General features: G+C 38.2%; 1 protein-coding gene across 1 annotated transcript in view; it reads right to left on the reverse strand.

Annotated features, from left to right (window-relative positions):
- PHEX (phosphate regulating endopeptidase homolog X-linked) overlaps positions 1 to 17,568 on the reverse strand; it is a 173,351-nt gene that overhangs the window by 35,723 nt on the left and 120,060 nt on the right. The window contains exon 15 of the mRNA XM_006911611.2: positions 8,778 to 8,836. Within this exon, the coding sequence (XP_006911673.1) occupies positions 8,778 to 8,836 (59 nt within the window). The remainder of the gene's footprint in view (positions 1 to 8,777; positions 8,837 to 17,568) is intronic.

Here is a 17,568-nt window from a genome sequence, read left to right on the forward strand (position 1 = left end):
ATGCCATGATTGCAGGGCTTCCCAGTTGAGAACATCTTTGTCCTCCAGTGGCAATACCCAGAATGCCATTCTTAGCTGCCTCCTTGGTCAGGCCTCAGAGACAAGAGCTATTTGAGGACCTCCAGAGTCCTTGACTAAACCAGGTCAAAAATGTCTTAAAATAGTAGCAGGTGTCCCACAACCTTGCTAAGTGCATCATCTGGCAATTTTGCAAATGATTCAAAGTTTGTTCATGACTTGACTTTAGCTCACTTACCAAAACTTTTACAATCTCACTGTAAATTTTGTAAAGTGAAACCTTTTTAAAGAGTACATCTAATTATTCTTTTTAAGGTAGCTTATGACATCTTTCAAACAACCCCTCTCAACTCTATCCCAACCCAAGGATGCAAAGAGGTCACGGGCACAGCCAAGGGGCTTACGGAGAGCAACACTCTTGGAGGCGAAAATGACAAGCTGCTGCTCAGTGCAAAGCCCTTTGGGACATGGACTTGGCAGGACCTGGAGACCCTCTGACCCTCACCTGGCTGTCCCTACATTTTACATCTTGTTTCCATACCAAACAGAAACAATCCCCCAGTCCATGGGTTAGGGCATGATATAATAATTATTCTAACATACATTTATATCATACTTTTAACCTTTTTTCAGACTGTGCTCACATGTATCATTTCGTGTAATTCTCACATTTCTTATGCAGTATCCAACAGTGCAGGGTGAAGATTAAGAGCTCGCAATCAGAGAAGCTGGGTTATAGTCCCAGCTTTGCAATTTACTGGTTGTGTGGCCCTTGGCAATTTACTTAGCCTCTCTGAGCTTCAGTTTCCTCTGCTGTAAAAGGGACCCCAAATGCCAAGCTTATAGAGCTGCTGTGAAGATTAGAGATAATATATGTTAAAGTAACCAGCACAATTCTTGGCACATAAATGGTTCACAGTTAAGAACTGCTACACAGAACAATTATAATGTCCATTTTATGGGAGTCCTTCAAGGCACCAGTGGAAAAGGTAGAAAACTGCTACTTGTATTATCACTACACAGCTATCTGAGAACAATCACATGGGAATGATATTATTCACTCCCTTCTCTCCTCACCACTGTCACTGCCTAAATTTAGACCCTCCCCATTCTTCTCTTGAGCCATCTGCTAAACTCCTCATCAGTCTAAGGGCCTCAACCTACTCCCTCTCCAAGCCATGATCTTTAAGACTAAGGAAGAGAAACTTACGTTTCTTGCCTCCCAAAGAAAACCATACTAGCTCCCTATGTCCTGTTCTTCATATACTTTTTCAACATAGCATCTCCCATCATTCCTTCTTCTCCCCTGCCCAACCATATGCAACTGGTGCCCCAGCATTTGTGACCATCTCACCCTAAGGAAGACACTATCCTCTGCTGTGTCTGTTGTCTTTACAACACCAAGTCCTTCTTCCTGCCCATCCTTCGTGTCTTTTTTTTTTTTTAGAGAATTTCTTTTTCCTCTCAAAGCCTGTTCCTCAAACGTCGCTTTCACTGAGAAGCCAATCTTGACTCCCCCAGATTAATTACCCCTCCTTTGTGACTCCCAGGATGCACTGCACACCCTTCTATTGCACACTCACCATGGTATCTTACAAATGACTGGTAATACGTCTGTCTCTCCTAAGTCCTCTAAAGCAAGGACTCTTTATAGCTAAGATTCACTGAGTATCCACTACAAACCAGTCTCTCTTCCCAGTACTTTATATACATTATCTCCTTTAATCTTTATGACAACTCTATAAGATAACCACTACTATTAGCTCTATTTTAGATAATTAAACCGAGGCTTAACAATGTTTAAGTAACTTGCCCAAGGTTGCAAGTTATTAGTGGCCAAGCTAGGAATCAAAATCAAATTCACACTTAATCACTACACCATAACATACCCCAGCACCAAACTCAGTACCTGGCAAATTGTAATTTCTGTATTAGTTATCTCTTGTGTAAGAAAGTAGTGGCTCAAAACAATAAACATTTACTATCTCACAGTTTCTCTGTGTCAGGAATTTGGAAACAGCTTATTTCAGGGGGGTCTGTCTCAAGGTCTTTCGTGAAGTTACTGTCAAGATGTCACCCTGGGCTGCAGTCATGTGAAGGCTTGGCTAGAGACTCTACTTCAAGATGGCACATTCACATGGTGCTGGTATGAACAGGAGGCCTCAGGTCCTTCACATGTGGACCTCTCCAGCAGCTTCTTCAGTGCCTCCATGGCACAGATGCTGGCTTCCTCCAGAGTGATCAATCCAAGAGAGCAAGGCAGAAGCCACAAGGTCTCTTATGACCTTGCCACAGAAGTCATGCTCTGTCATTTCTACAGTATCCTACTGGTTACAAAGCTTGGCCTTCTTCAGTGCGGGAGGGCACTACACTGGGGTGTGGACAGCAGGAGGTGAGAATCATTGGAGACTCAATAAATATTAAGTGGAAAAAAATTACTGAGTTGCTCTGAGTGTCGAGATCTCTTCTAGATAATGACAAGTCTGGATTAGGTGACCACTTCAAGTTTCCTTCCACCTCCAAAACTATGGAAGACTATTCCCAAATTGTCCCCAAATATAGTGTCAACTGGATTCAGGAATATAATTTCATTAGATTCCAGTATAGGCCACAGGTGACTGTTTGTTAACTTAGCTTCCACTTTATGGTTTTAAGCAGAATCAATGTAGTATGAGAAATTCTCTCGGTTTGAAACAGTTATTTCCTTAACAGCAAAACAAATCTGTTTGACTTCAGGATTAATTCTATAGTTTGATGCCAGCAAAAGCCAAGCCTCTGGACAAAGGCTTATCTTCTTTAGCAGAATATCCGTGATTAAAGTGGGGCAACCAAATCCCTTGTGTATAACTGCGAAGATAATAAAATCATTGGTTTTAGCCCTTAGGCCTGACATGTTTACAAGCCAAGGTTGTATTTGCTTAAAATAATTCCGTAATATGATTTGAGATGTATGAAGATAAAAACTAATATTGAAATCAGGTACTTTGCAGATATACATTGATACTGAATATATGAAATGAATTTTATTCTAAAAACTATTCCATGTTAGTTAAATTGAAAACCAAATGTGAGCTGTTCACTCCAACCCCCTCCTGCCCCCGGTACCACCACTTGATAAATCCGAAGTAGTTTAAAAGTTGGGTCAGAATACTCGTCAAGGCTCCCTGGATACCACCCTCTAACAGTGCTCTACACCAGGGGATGGCAAACTACAGCTCATATAAATAGTTTTAATGGCATAGCCATGCTCGTTTATGAATTGTCTATGACTGTAATGGCAAAGTTGAGAATTTGCAGTGGAGACCACAAGGCTCACAAGGACAAAAATAATTACTCCCTGGCCCTTTACAGAAAAAGTTTGCTGATCCCTGATCTATGCCTCTGGGGGCTTAGCCTAAGATAACCTGTTATAAACTCAAAATGTCTATGCATGCTATATGCTGTTGCAAAAATTTTATGGGGGAATGGAGGTGTCACTGTTTATGTCGAGGTATTACATACATACAGTAGAGGCACAAATTTTAATGGAAGAACACAGTATGTTTTTACACATGTATCACTTGTGCAATCACCTCCCAGATCAATATAATGTTTCCTCTGCCCCCTCCCAGCCAGTACTCCCAACAAAGGGAGCCATTATTTTAACTTCTATCACTTAGATCACAGATTCGTTTGCCTGTTCCTGAACTTTATAGGGATGGAACCATGTAGTGTTTCACTGAGCATTGGGTCAGCGTCATTCTTACTGTAGCATGAAGCATTTTATTCTTTTTTATTGCTATATAATATTCGTTTTATGAATAAACCACAATTTACTTACCTATTCTTCTGTTATGGACATTAGGTTCTTTCCAGGTTTTTGCCATTATGATTAAAGCTGCTATGATCATTTGTGCATATGTATTTTGGTGGGCATAAGGATCCATCATTGAAAGAGAAATTTCTGGGTTATAGGAGATATTAAAAAACTGCCAAACACTTTTCCAAATTGGTTGTATTTTTAATGCACAAAAATATGGTTTTAATATTTTGTGCATTTAATATTTTTGTGCATTTTAATATTTTTAAAGTATTTAATAAAATACTTTGAGATCACAAGTCCAAAATATCCCACCCACCTCCCAAATTCTCATATCATGCTGTTTATTCTGTGACAGAATGGCTATCCTAGAGATTACTGGCATGTCAGTTTTACATATACAAGCCCTGACCAAAGCAATGTGCTGGTACTTGTCAAATTCATCTCTTTAAATCCTCGCCCAAAACTCTGTGGGCTAGGTAACCTCAACATGTGGCAGATGAGGACAATAATAGGGGTCAGGAAGGAGAAATACCTTGACCAACGTCATACCACTAAGTCAGTGGCGCTCAAGATCTCCCATTGAGGCTCTAGTTGTTTCCTTACTAAAAGTGAGTAGACCAGTTTTGCTGTTATCACAAAGTCAGGGAAGCACAAGCTTGGGCAACAATAACCTCAGCTCCTTGCTTTCCTCCTTAACCACCTTATCCATTCAAATATAATTAAATTCTGCAAAAGTTCCTAAGTATAACTCCTTGTACAGCAGACTTTATAAAATATTATATCACACTGCACTCTGTACCCAAGGACATAGCTACCATTGAAAGATGTCCACAAATCACAATTTCACACAAAGGCATGGATTTGCAAAAAACAAAACAAAACAAATAAAGTGTTTCTATTTTTTACTCAAGTCTCTACTGTGTGCAGAAGCAGACTTAAATGGCATAAATCAGAAAATGATAATGGGAACTGAATGAAATTCTCATAAATCACGTTACTAAGTATAGTTACATCTTAGATGTGAAACCCAATTAAACAGATGGCCACATGCTGTCAGAATCAGCCCCTAATCAATAAAGATGTTCATTTCAGAAAATCACCTCAATTTTTCATTTCTTCACTGAAGCAAAAAGAAGACAGTTGGGGGCTGGGGGGAGTCCCAGAAAGCCCAGTGAGGAAATGTATATGAAGGAACTCCACCTGTCTTAATTTGTAGTCCAGAAAATCAGAAAGGAGAGAGCTAAAAAAAGTCACCCAAAGGATTCCTTGTCATCTTGCCTGGGAATGCAATTTACAATGAGAGCAAGCTCTGGTCATCAGGAAAATAGAAACAGCTTGAATCACTTAATTAAAATACTGCTTCAAATAGTTCATTCCAAACCTGCTCTGCTCATGAGCTTTCGAGAAACCACTGGGTTACCCTGAAATGGCTGTTTCTTCAGTAAACCTCTGATAGGATCAGCCCTTCCCAGACCAGGAAAAGGCTGAGCAGGGGCGAATCCTGGAGGCAGAATTATAGACATACTTAAATCCCCAAAGGATAAAGTAAGCATTCACTGACACTGGAAAGTGAGTATAGAAACACTGGTGAAGAGTCTATCTCAATGGCTTTTCTTGCCTAAGAGCCAATCTATTACATTCACTAGATGGGTGAAAATTAAGTGTACCAATGCCAACTGGTGATGAAAATGAGAGTTGATGAAAACATTTCCATACGATTTCCATACGTTGGAATACTCACTTTGAAAAATATGATAAAGTTGCATATTTTCATACTCTACAAGCCAGTAATTCCGCTCCTAATATATACCCCCAACACTTGTTTCAAGGGACAGATATGAGAATATTCAGAGCAGTGCTGTTCATAATAGCAAAAACCTGGGGGAAGATACATAGGTCTGTCAACAGAAAAGGTCTATAGAACAAATAAGTAATCTGGGATATGGTCATGCAACAGAATATTACAGAACAGTGAAAGTGAAAAAAAATTCTACTGCCATATGCTACATGGATGAAACTTAAAAACATGTTGATTGAAAAAACACTGTAGCTTAAAATTGCATGCAAGATGCATATCATTTTTATTATGCTAAAACATAAGCAAAACTAAACAATATACAGTTTAGGCATACTTACATGGATTAAAATTTATTTTTAAAAAAATGATAAACAGAAATCAGAATAGTGGTTTCCTCTATGGTGTGGGAGAGAAATGGGATGGGGAGGAGCACGGACAGATGCAATGATATACGGAAAGTTCTAGTTCTTGGTTGGATGTTAGACTCAGGCATACATTTATCATATGTTTTCTTATATACTTTATATGTTCTAGCATGTTACATATATTCTTTTGCATGTACTGAATAGTACATAAAACATTTTCTTTTAAAATGAATAATCTAAAAATTGCCTATTGCCCAACAGGTTATTCCAAATATTATCATTCATATTACATAAATATAATTTATATTGTTATAAATAGTACTTATAATTAATGTTCCAAATACTGTAAGTTCCCATATGCAGCTTAGTTCTCCATGTGGAGCTATATCAAAACATCATGTTGTGCATTTTAAATATAGACAATTTTTATTTGTCACATACCTCGATAAAGCTGAGGGGGAAAAGGCAATGGTATTTTCATGATAATAAATATTTCTATAGTGAGGACTTACATTTGAAATATTCAAAATATTTAACGACTCATTTGGTTATATAAATTAATGTAGAAAACAAAAATTACCACCATCTGCCTGTTTTCCTTCTGTTATTACTTTCTCAGACCGAAGTCCTGCAGAGACTGCCATTCTCAAAAGTGGCCACATGAGGGCGACTCTAGGGAGATGTGCCTGCTAGGAGTGGGCAGCCACAGCCTCAGGGCAGTCCTCTCTGGCCAGGAAGTCCTGTAAGGATGAGGGCCAGCACAAAGGATCTATACTAGGCAGGCTGGGCACCTCACTGAGAAGGCGGCATTCAAGCAAAGATCTGAAGGAAGTGGGAGTGAGAACCATGTAGATCTCTTGGGGAACTTACTAGGCAAAGAGAGCCCTGAGTATAAATACCAGGAGGAAAGAGAGTCTCATGCTCTAGGATCAGGAAGGAGGCCAGTGAGGCTGGAACAGAGGGAAGATAAAGGCAACATGATAAGAGGCTCTGGGCCATTGCAAATAATTTGGCCTCATTCTGAATGAGATGGGAAGCTGAGAACAGGTTCTGAGCAAAGGAGAGAAATGAGATGACTGTAAAGCACCTTAAAATGGCTGCAATATGATAGTTAGAATAGACTGAAGGGGAATAGGACAGAAGCAAGGAGGCCAGAGAGGAGGCTACTACAGCTATCCAGGGCCGGGAGGGAGATGATGGGGCATGGCCAAGGCTGGCAAGTCTCTTTAAATTCCATCCCCTATATTCAACAAAAAACATAGAGATGTGCTTAAAACCATGAGATTAGATGGTATTACCAAGAGAGGGAATAAAGATGGAGACCAAAAGAGATGCAGGGGAGATGAGGAAACAACAAGGGCTCAAGGAGAAGGGACCCACACCCTCTACAAAACAGGTCACTGCCAACCTGAACTCACGGATGTCATTCTCATGAATGTCTTCATACTTTTACCACATATATAGAACTGTCTTGAATTCTTTTCAACTTTATGTAGTATCACACTCAATATATTTTCCCAAGTTGTTTTTTCCCCCACATAACCTAATATTTGTGACGCTCATCCATGTTAATATATGTCACTCTAGGTCACTCATTGTTCACTGCTGTGTGGCATTCCTTTGTGTGAATATGCCACATTTAATTCACTTTCTTCCAGAGAGACATATAGCTTATCCCCCCTTTTCTGCTATTATAAACGATATTGCTATAAGCATTCTCACATGGGCCTACCAGGGCAATGGTTCTCAAACTATGTTACAGTCACCTGGAGGGCTTAATAAAACAGATTTCTGAGCCCCATGTCCAGGGTTTGTGAACAATAGATCTTTGGTGGGGCCCAAGAATTTGCATTTCTAACAAGTTCCCCTGTGATGCTGTTGTGATAGGTTCCAGGACCACACTTTGAGAATCACAGCACCAGGGCACATGCCAAGAGTGCAAGTGATGGTCAGAGATATGCAAGCACATCTTTGGCGTTTCTAGTGGTTGCCGAATTGCTCTGCAAAGTGGGTGAACCAATTTACATTTCCACCAGCAGTGAGTATGTGCCCCTGGTGCCAACACTGGGTGTCAGATTTTCAGATTGGTCTGTGCCAATCTGATCTTTAATAATTTTTTAAACTTATCATGGCATTTATAATTATATGTACCCAAAATATGTAAATAAAACAAACTCAAGACTTTACATCTAAAAATTCAGCATAGAGAATATAGTCAATAATATTATAATATGTATAGTGCCAGGTGGGTAACAGACTAATCAAGGGGATCACTTCGTAAATGATATAAATGTCTCGCCACTATGCTGAATACCTGGAACTAATATAATATTGAATATCGACTCTAATTGAAAAATAAAGAAAAAGACTTTACATCCAGGGTTAATTAGAACATTTCCAAACTTTTCTTATAGATGGATGATTCCCTCATGTTCTACAATCTGCCCAGTCACCTGTTTGATTTATCCATCAATCCTAGAAATAAACGAAATGGTATGGACAAAATCGGTAAGACCTTCATAAGAGGAGAGTGGAAACTTGCTCATTTTCATGGCCAGCTTCATTGTAATTTTATTTATTGTAGTTGATTTTTTACTCATTAAAAAAAAAAATTTAAAAGGTGAACGGAGTGAGGAAATTTGGGCATATGTGTATGGAAGCAAACTTCTTTCACCAACACACCTGGTCACTTTTGCAGGGAAAATGAAGAAAGCCCCACCCTTAATCATAGTCATGGGAAAGTTCCTTCCATTTCCTTCCAGATTAACAAGGAGACAAGAAGCCGCATACTCACTGATCTGGTTGGTGGATGCACTGTAAAAGGCATTGACCGTCGTCGGATTTGTAAACCACCTGTAGAAAGAGAAACAAATATCACCAAGTGATCAGCATTATCCAGGCAGGAGGGAAGGAAGAACAAACACAATGTGGTGGGATTTATTAGCAAATAACCAGGGAACAATGGGGACACAGGGCATGCAGGAAATTATCACTTCAGTTTAGGGCTATTGCTCTGCTCAATAAATAGTCTCGTCCTAAATTGAACATTTAGGTTAAGTGACAATATATTAACATACCTGGTTATTCACCGTTACTAACTTAACAGAAAAAGTCAGCACTAGTGCTTCTGAAACATTTTTAATGAGAAATTCTAGAATCGAAAGGGCTCTCCCCTCTAATGGAAACACAGCTGAGTTTCTATGCTACATTGCCTCTGGCCTGTCCACTTTAAAAACTTTTGGGCTTTTGATAACACAGAGGTCCATGTAAAGAAGAGAGGAATAAAGTATAACCACATTACCTCAAGGATCTGCCTAGTCTGGTGGAAAGTTTACTGATTTAAGCACCAAAAGATCTAATGACTTGTCCTGCCCAGTGACAGATGAACTAGCTGGGTTGTGTTGGAACTGATACCTGCCTTCTTAGGATTTGGCTATAAAATTAAGGTTACGCATTAGCAGATCCTGGGAATACCTTGCAGCTATGAAGAGTCTACACTCCATTTTAAATGCACAGTAGCTTACTTTTAGATCAGGGATCAACAAAAAAAAAATTTTGTTAAGAGTCAGATTGTCAACATGTAGGTATTTTGCGGGCAAAGACGCAAAATCAAGGAGGTTATGTAGGTACTGCATTAGTGAGAAAAATTTCCACAAATTTTTGATGAAATCAAAAATATAATAATCACCGAGTACATTTTTTTGTAATATAGATCTATTAATAAGAAGAGTGGATTTCTTTTGGGTCAGGATAACATTTTGCTTAATTAGGGTTCAAAGTTAAGGCTCCCCCTCATCAAATCAACTAAAAACATTTATCTCTAAAAATCAGCCTTAGCAAAACCATGGCATGCAAAAACCAGGCAGCAGGCAAGATTTAGCCCACAAGCCGCAGTTTGCTGACCCTTGACTGAGATGGCTGAGTTTCAGCCACTGCCTTTTATTAAAACTAAGCAATTTGTCTTAAACTAAATTGCTTAAAGTAAACTTGTATAAATTCTTTTTCAGGAAAATTATTTTACTAATTTATGCACCCCCCCCCCAGTATAGCCACACCCTTATCCCTGAATCCTGTGAATATTTTACATTACATGGCAAAAAAGACCACAGATATAATTAAGTTTAAGGACCTAAAAACAGGGAGGTGATCCTGGATTATCCAGGTGGGCCCATTCTAATCACATGAGCTCTTAATAGCAGAAAACTTTCTTGGACTGGAATCTGAGAGATACAACAGAGGAGGAAGTCAGAAGAGATGCTACAGAGCAGGAAGTTAGAGAGATTCCAAGAGTGAGAAGGATTCCCCATGCTGCTGCTGGCTCTAAGATGTAGAGGCCATGGGCAAGGACGAGAGAGAGACCACTCGAGTGTAGAGACCACTCCCAGCTGACAGCCAACAAGGAAGGAGGGCCCTCAGTTCTATAACCACAAGAAACCGAGTTCTGCCAACACTTGATGAGCCTGGAAGAGGATTCTTCCCAGAGCCTCCAGCTGAGAGCCCGGCCAGCTGACATCTTGATTTCAGCCTTTTGAAACCTGGAACTGAGAAACCAGCCAAGGCAACCTGTACTTCTGACCTAGACAACTGTGAAATAATACATTTTTTGTCATTTCAGGTGCTACAGTTGTGGTAATTTGGTACAGCAGGAACAGAAAACTAATACACGATGCAAAGAACCAAGCATTTGTATGTCTGCTGTTTGGGTCGAGAGGGGAGAATCCAGGTGTCTCTCAACTTGGCTTCTAAATAACATTGGACTGAACCATAGTATGTACAAAAGGTTATGTGTATTCCTAGAGTTCATCCCTTCTGTTCCCATCGCTCACAATTCCCCTCTCTTTTGCAAAGAATAAACTTTCAAAACTTTACGGTAAGAGCCATGCAAGAAAAATGTTTCTAACTGCTGATGGACAAAGGTGGACAAAACAAAGAAATCAAACAACCACCTGGGGCCTCTGAAGCTTCAGCAAGAATACCTAAAACATCATATTTCAGACACGTGACTTCACCTTTCCTGACCTTCCAGAGCTCTTGCTGATTCCAGGATATGTTTGGAGCCTTGATTATACTCAGAGCTCATATTAAGTGACTGCGCCAGTAGGTCCTACCAGTTGTTAATGCTATTACTTGTTATTGGTCAGTGCTCATGCCAAACCAGCCATTAAATATTTTTCTATATCACCCTGATAACATCCAAGTTTATTATATATTTAGTTTTGTTATTCTCTAATGTAAGACCACGTGTGCTGGGTTGTTTTTTGTTTTGTTTTGTTTTGTTTTTTCATTTCACAGTAAGTGCATATTTAAAAACAAAAAAATGAGGTTATATTAACTGATGGACAGGCTCAACCACTTCCGAGTGGAAATTTCCTTCAATAGTGAGACAACCAATCACAATATCAGGCTATCTGACAAGGTGAAAAGTTTGAGGTTTATAGGTGACAGTCTATATACATCTCTGGATCCTGCAACATCTAACTGTTTTGCTGCATGGGAAGCCCAGGTCTTCACCTCTGGCAAACTACTGGGAGCTGCATGTGGACAAGTCTTGGGACTGTGCTGGTTTTAACCTATGTTTGCAATTTTTCTACATTCATTCCATTGAGAGGTGGAGTCTAAATTCCTCTCCTCTTCATTATGGGCTAGCCTCCGTGACTCCCTTCTAAAATATACAATGCAGTGGAAATGACACCACATGACTTCCAATGCTAGGAAGTTAAAGGCAATACAACCTCCCCCTGGTGTACACGTGCACCCTTCCTCCTTATCTCTTTCTCAGGAAACTTGTTCTTTTAAAGTTTCTTGCTCAATCAGCATGCTATAAAGAAGCATAGTACCCCCAGAGAAGCTAAAGTAGGCATTCCAGCCAAAAGCCAGCATCGACCACTAGAGAGAGAGGAAGCTTCCCACATGACTCCAGTCTTAGTCACTATCTAACTGCAACTCCATAAAAGATCATGAGCAAGAGCCACCCAGCTGAGCCTAGTGACACCCAGAACCACGAAAAAGAAGAATGAATAATTACTGTTGTTTTAACCCTCTACAATTTTTAGGGTAGCTTGTTATACAGCAGTAGATAACTAAAACACTTGAAAGTTGGCTGTCCACAGACCAAGTCCTACCTAACAGGTTGAATTTTCCCAACACAATGGTTTTGAAAAGTATTAAACTGGAATTTCTTTAAAGGAGGTGTGAAAGCACGAGTTCCCCACAGTCCTCACCACTACCTATCATTTGCACCTAAGTCACCATCTGTTAACTGATTGAGCCCTGAAGGTACATGAGTTTGCACAATTTATCTTCTACGAGATTTTAAGTTCCTTATGGGCTAAGACTATTCTCCAAATGGTATGTGTTGAAGAGAAGATCACTAAATCTATTTTAAAAAATGTATTACTATATACATATTAATTTGAATAAGCAAAGAGTATCATTTGTGTGCTTTAAATCCTTCTTATTATGTCTTTAAGGTGTTCCTGCACTCTGTGTTTGGGGAAGGATTTAGTGGATTAGGTAGAAAGGGGTCTCATATAAATTTCAAATCCAAAAATACATGAGGATAAAATTATACTGGACAATGGGATATATCAAAGGACTGTAATACAGAAATATAATCATCTAAAGGAAAAGACATTGGTACCCTGATTTCTTTGCACTCTATAAAATAGATATACCTCAGGCTAAAGTTTTACATTTTTAACTATCAACTCTTAAAAACAGTCTAAGGAATATGGAATATAAAAACCATAGGGTATTTAATGCTTTATTTCTAATATCCTGTAGATTATATCCTTTCCATTCCATGCTACAGATAATCCTTTTGCAAATAAAAGTTCTGGGCTGGACCATAATTTGTATAGGCATTTGATGTATTTTTACATATTTTTCAGAAGATAGAGATAGAAAATCCAGTCACATTTGGTCACAGTAGAATGAGAGAGAGTTAATAGGGAAGCTGGCTTAAAATCATTTCTGTCAAAGAAAGGGGATCCTGAGGGAAAGAAATTACTTTTGACTCAAGATGAGAAATGAAGTAAATCCTCTAGTTTTCAGCAAGCTGATGAAGTGACAATTCTGAGAACCAACCCTAAATATGTACCTTCGGGGATGACCACCCAATTAATTTCATTCTTACTGACATTTATCATCATGTAGAAACTTCATAATGCACATTAGTGCACATAAAATGGATTCCACAAGAATGAAAGATATAGGGTATTTATCTCCTTTACCCACAAAGAAGCAAAATGTTATTTTAGGTCTTTATGGAAATATAATCATGATGTGCTGCTCAAAGTAAAGTAGTGTAGTGGAGCTACTCCAGTATCATCCCCACTTGACTAACTCACAAATTTTCAGACCTAAAAGATGTCGATAAAAGCCAATGGGTATCATGAAGCTAAAATTACCTACCATGCTTGAAAAATTTCTTTTAAAAAAAAAATTCTTTTAAAAAAAATTTCTTTTAAAAAAAATTAACTATCATATCACTTTACTGTGCAAAGAGGACCTTAAATTTCTTAATGTTGCTTTCCCTGAAGCAGATAGACAGTCTGAGGAAACAAGAATTACTAACGCTGCACTGATTTTTCATCTTTGGAGAACTTTCCAGAAACCTTAACCAATTTATTGTCCTTCTGAAAGAGGTATTTGTTTTCATTGACAGAGAAGAAAACTATGCAAATCACACAATTCGCTTAAGCCCACAAAGTCAGCCAGTATTTTTCCAAGGCACGAATAAAATGTTAAGAATAGGCAAGGAAAATGTAAAGACAAGCTACTGAATGGAAGAAGATATTCACCAATAATAAACTCCAATAAGTTACCAAAAAAAACTAACAATCCATTTAAAAAGTGGGCAGGTGACCTGAACAGACATTTCTCCAAAAAGGATATACAGATGGCCAACAGACATATGAAAAGATGCTCAACATCACTATCATCAGAGAAATGCAAATTAAAAGCACAATGAGGTATCACCTCACACCCATCAGCATGACTGGGATGTGGAGGAAAGGGAACCCTCATGCACTGTTGGTGGGATTGCAAATTGGTACAGCCACTATGGAAAACAGTCTAGAGTTTCTGCAAAAATTTAAAAATAGAACTACCTTATGACCCTGCAATTCCACTTCTGGGTATTTATCCAAAGAAAACCAAAACAGTAATTCAAAAAAGATATATGCACCCCAATGTTCACTGCAACACTATTTACAATAGCCAAGATATGGAAGTAACTTAAGTGTCCATCATTAGGCAAATGGATAAAGAAGATATAGTACATATATACAATAGAGTATTCCTTGTCCATAAAAATGAAATCTTACCATTTGCAACAACAAGGATGGACCTAGAGGGTATTATGCTAAGTGAAATAAGTCAAACAGAAAAAGACAAATACCATAGGAAATCACTTATACATGGAATCTAAAGAACAAAATAAACAAACAAAACAGAAATAGACTCACAGATACAGGGAATGAACTAATGGTTGAAAAATGGGAGGGGATTTGGGGTGCTGGGTGACAAAACTGAAGGTATTAAGAAGTACAAATTGATAGTTACAAAATAGTCACAGGGATATAAAAGTACAGCGTAGAGAATATAGTTGATAATATTGTAATAACTGTATATTGCCAGGTGGGCACTAGACTAATCAGGAAGATCACTTTGTAAATTATATAAATGTCTAACCACTATGCTGTACACTTGAAACCAATATAAATTAATATTTAATGTCAACTATATTGAAAAAAGTTTTAAAGGGGAGTACAGGTGAAGGAGAATAAGAGGTTCAAATTTCCGGTTATAAAATAAGTCATGGGGGGCTGTAATCTACAGCATAGGGAATACAGTCAAAAATATTTTAATAATGTTGTACAGTGTCAGATGGTTACTTGACTTATCATAGTGATCACTTCTTTAGGTATACAAATGTTGAATAACTTTGGTGGACACCGGAAACTAATACAATATTGTATGTTAGCTATATTTTAATAAAAATCTTTTTAAAAGACAAAAAAGAAACCTTTCGAAATTGGTATTCTAGAGAGAATCATACAGATCTTTGTTAATTAAAAAAATGGACAATGCGAAAAAAAAAAGAAATAGTCAAAGCCATTAGAATCTGACAGCCCATCAGTATTTTAGGATGATGTTAGAGATGACACATGTAGGAGTTTTTCAATTAACAACCCAGGTTTTGCTACACACCCAAATGAATAACATCATTTTGAAACTAAAAAATTAACTCGGCAACATTATCAATATGGAGGAGTCACTGAGAAGACCGTGAAAGTCACAGAAACAACTGGTAAGGGCCTTGAGTTTTCCACAAGTTGCAAAAAAAAAAAATTGAATAATCTGAAAGGGCAGGATGATATACATAGATCTATGACTACCATACTATTAGTAGATGCTTAGCGGGATATTGGAAAACATTTGCTGAAGTCACTGGCTTTGAGAAGCTAGTTTTAAACTGTAAATCTAAAATTGCAATGAATAATTTAGGTTGGGAATGAAGTAGGAGAGATGGACTAAGAGATATATGGTGATGAGAGGAAGAGAACCAAGGACAGTGGAGAAGATGGCTTCAAATCAGTTACCTCTTATTTCCAAAGAACCTCTAAAGCTTTCTGCTTTCTTCCTTTGTGCTTTCGACTGAAGTCAGGTATGGGCAGGGGAGTGGTTCAGGTTTAGGCCTACTCCTTAAGTCAAACACTTTTAACTAACTTTGTGGTTATGTGTTGTAGGAAGATTTGATGGGCAGAAGACAGGGATGGCTAGATGAGAATCATGGCTAAGAAAGAGTAATCACAGCTTAAGCCAAGAGAGGGTATGGGGCCACGAGTTTCTAGAGGCCAGAATAGAGCAGGGAGTTCAAAGGTAGAGTAACGAAAGACCCAGAGAGCCAGCCAAAGATTTGGAAGCCAGAATATGAGCCAAGGTTTAAAAGTGGGCCATGAAAAAAAAAGTGATCATGGAAACCAGGCTTCCAGCTATGATGATATGAAAAGGTCAAAAAATCCTTTCTACAAAAATTAAGTACAAAACTAGACAAAATTGTCAGCAAACAACCATTTAGGGCTCTGGGAATTGATCGAAGGCAAATAACAAATTGAAAAAAGGATTAATTTTGTAAAACTGCTATAGCTGGAAGTTAAGTAGAATAGGAGTCTATTATTTCTTGCCTGGAACTGCTCCCATCCTTCCCAGCTCCATCAGTGAAAACTATGTTTTCTTAGGGTAGGACTGACTGGAAAATCAGCAGCTTTGCTGCTACAGGGAGTGAACTCAATTAAGAGTGGGGGTGAAAATCTGAAGCTTTATCAGCTAAAAGTGGTGAATTTGGTAAAAAAAAAAAAAAAAAAATGAGAAAAACCCACAGCTTTGCTAGCCTGAAGTGACAGTTCCCATTGGGGAGTGATGGACCAGCCAGAAATTTAACAGGGAAATCCTGGAACTGAAAGAGTCATAGAAGGGTGAGATAAGCTTTCCACATATCCCTGGCTGACTAGAAAACTAGGCACATGTATAGGGGAAACCAGAGAGAGCCCAGCAGGAAGTAAAATCCAATGCTGAGTGAGAACTGGTTATGAATTTGAATGCATCCCTGACCCCCACACAAACCAACTGGCAAAGAGTAGAAGCCCTATGGGCTAGACGAGTTTGAATGCAAGCTCTGCCCTGATCCCCTGAACATTAAACTATGCAGATACAGGGGCAAACTCTAGGAAGTGAAGATAAAAAATAAAAATAAAAGTATTTTCAATGAGCAGAGACAACCACGGCTGCATACTATATAGGGCAGACAGATTCTACAGTGTAAGTCCAAGAAAGTTACTTTTTGAAAAGCTTCAGAAAAATAAATCAGAATCCACAATTGATACAATATATTATCTAAAATGTCATTTGCAGCAATGACAAAAAATTATGCTTTGCAAAAAAAAAGAATAAAACAAAAAAGCAATCAATAAAAATTGACTCTGAACGAGCCCAGATATTGGATTTAGCAAAGACTTGACAACAGCCATTAAAAATTAGTTCAAAGGATTCAAATAAACTATATTCAAGGAATTAATGGAAAATATGATGACAGTGATTCAACAAATAATCAAAACAGGGAAATAGAAACTATAAAAAATTATAGAAATTCTGGAGTTGAAAAGTATAACAATCAAAATTAAAATGTGTTAGATGAGTCGATAGCAAATTTGAGAATGCACAAGGAAGAATCACTGAATTTGAAGATAGGTCAACGGAATTATCCAATCTGGAGAACAAAGAGATAAATACATTGGAGAAGAGGGCCATAGCAGAACAGAGTCAAAAGTACCAGCAGGCAAGAACAAAAAGTAATCTAAACCTAAGCTGAAGAATTTCTCAGTTGTAACCCTCTATTCATTTGTAAAATGGGGATAACAAATAGGACCTGGACCTCATGGAATTAATAAGAGAATAAAATGAATTAATACATGTAAAGCACTTCTTGGCACACTATAAACATATAATAATTGTTAGGTGCTATCATCATCATCACCATTTTGCTAGGGAAGGAAATCATGGCTGGCCCTGGCCCCAAAAGT

The sequence above is a fragment of the Pteropus alecto genome, unplaced genomic scaffold (assembly GCF_000325575.1).
Source record: "Pteropus alecto unplaced genomic scaffold, ASM32557v1 scaffold23, whole genome shotgun sequence".
NCBI lineage: Eukaryota > Metazoa > Chordata > Mammalia > Chiroptera > Pteropodidae > Pteropus > Pteropus alecto.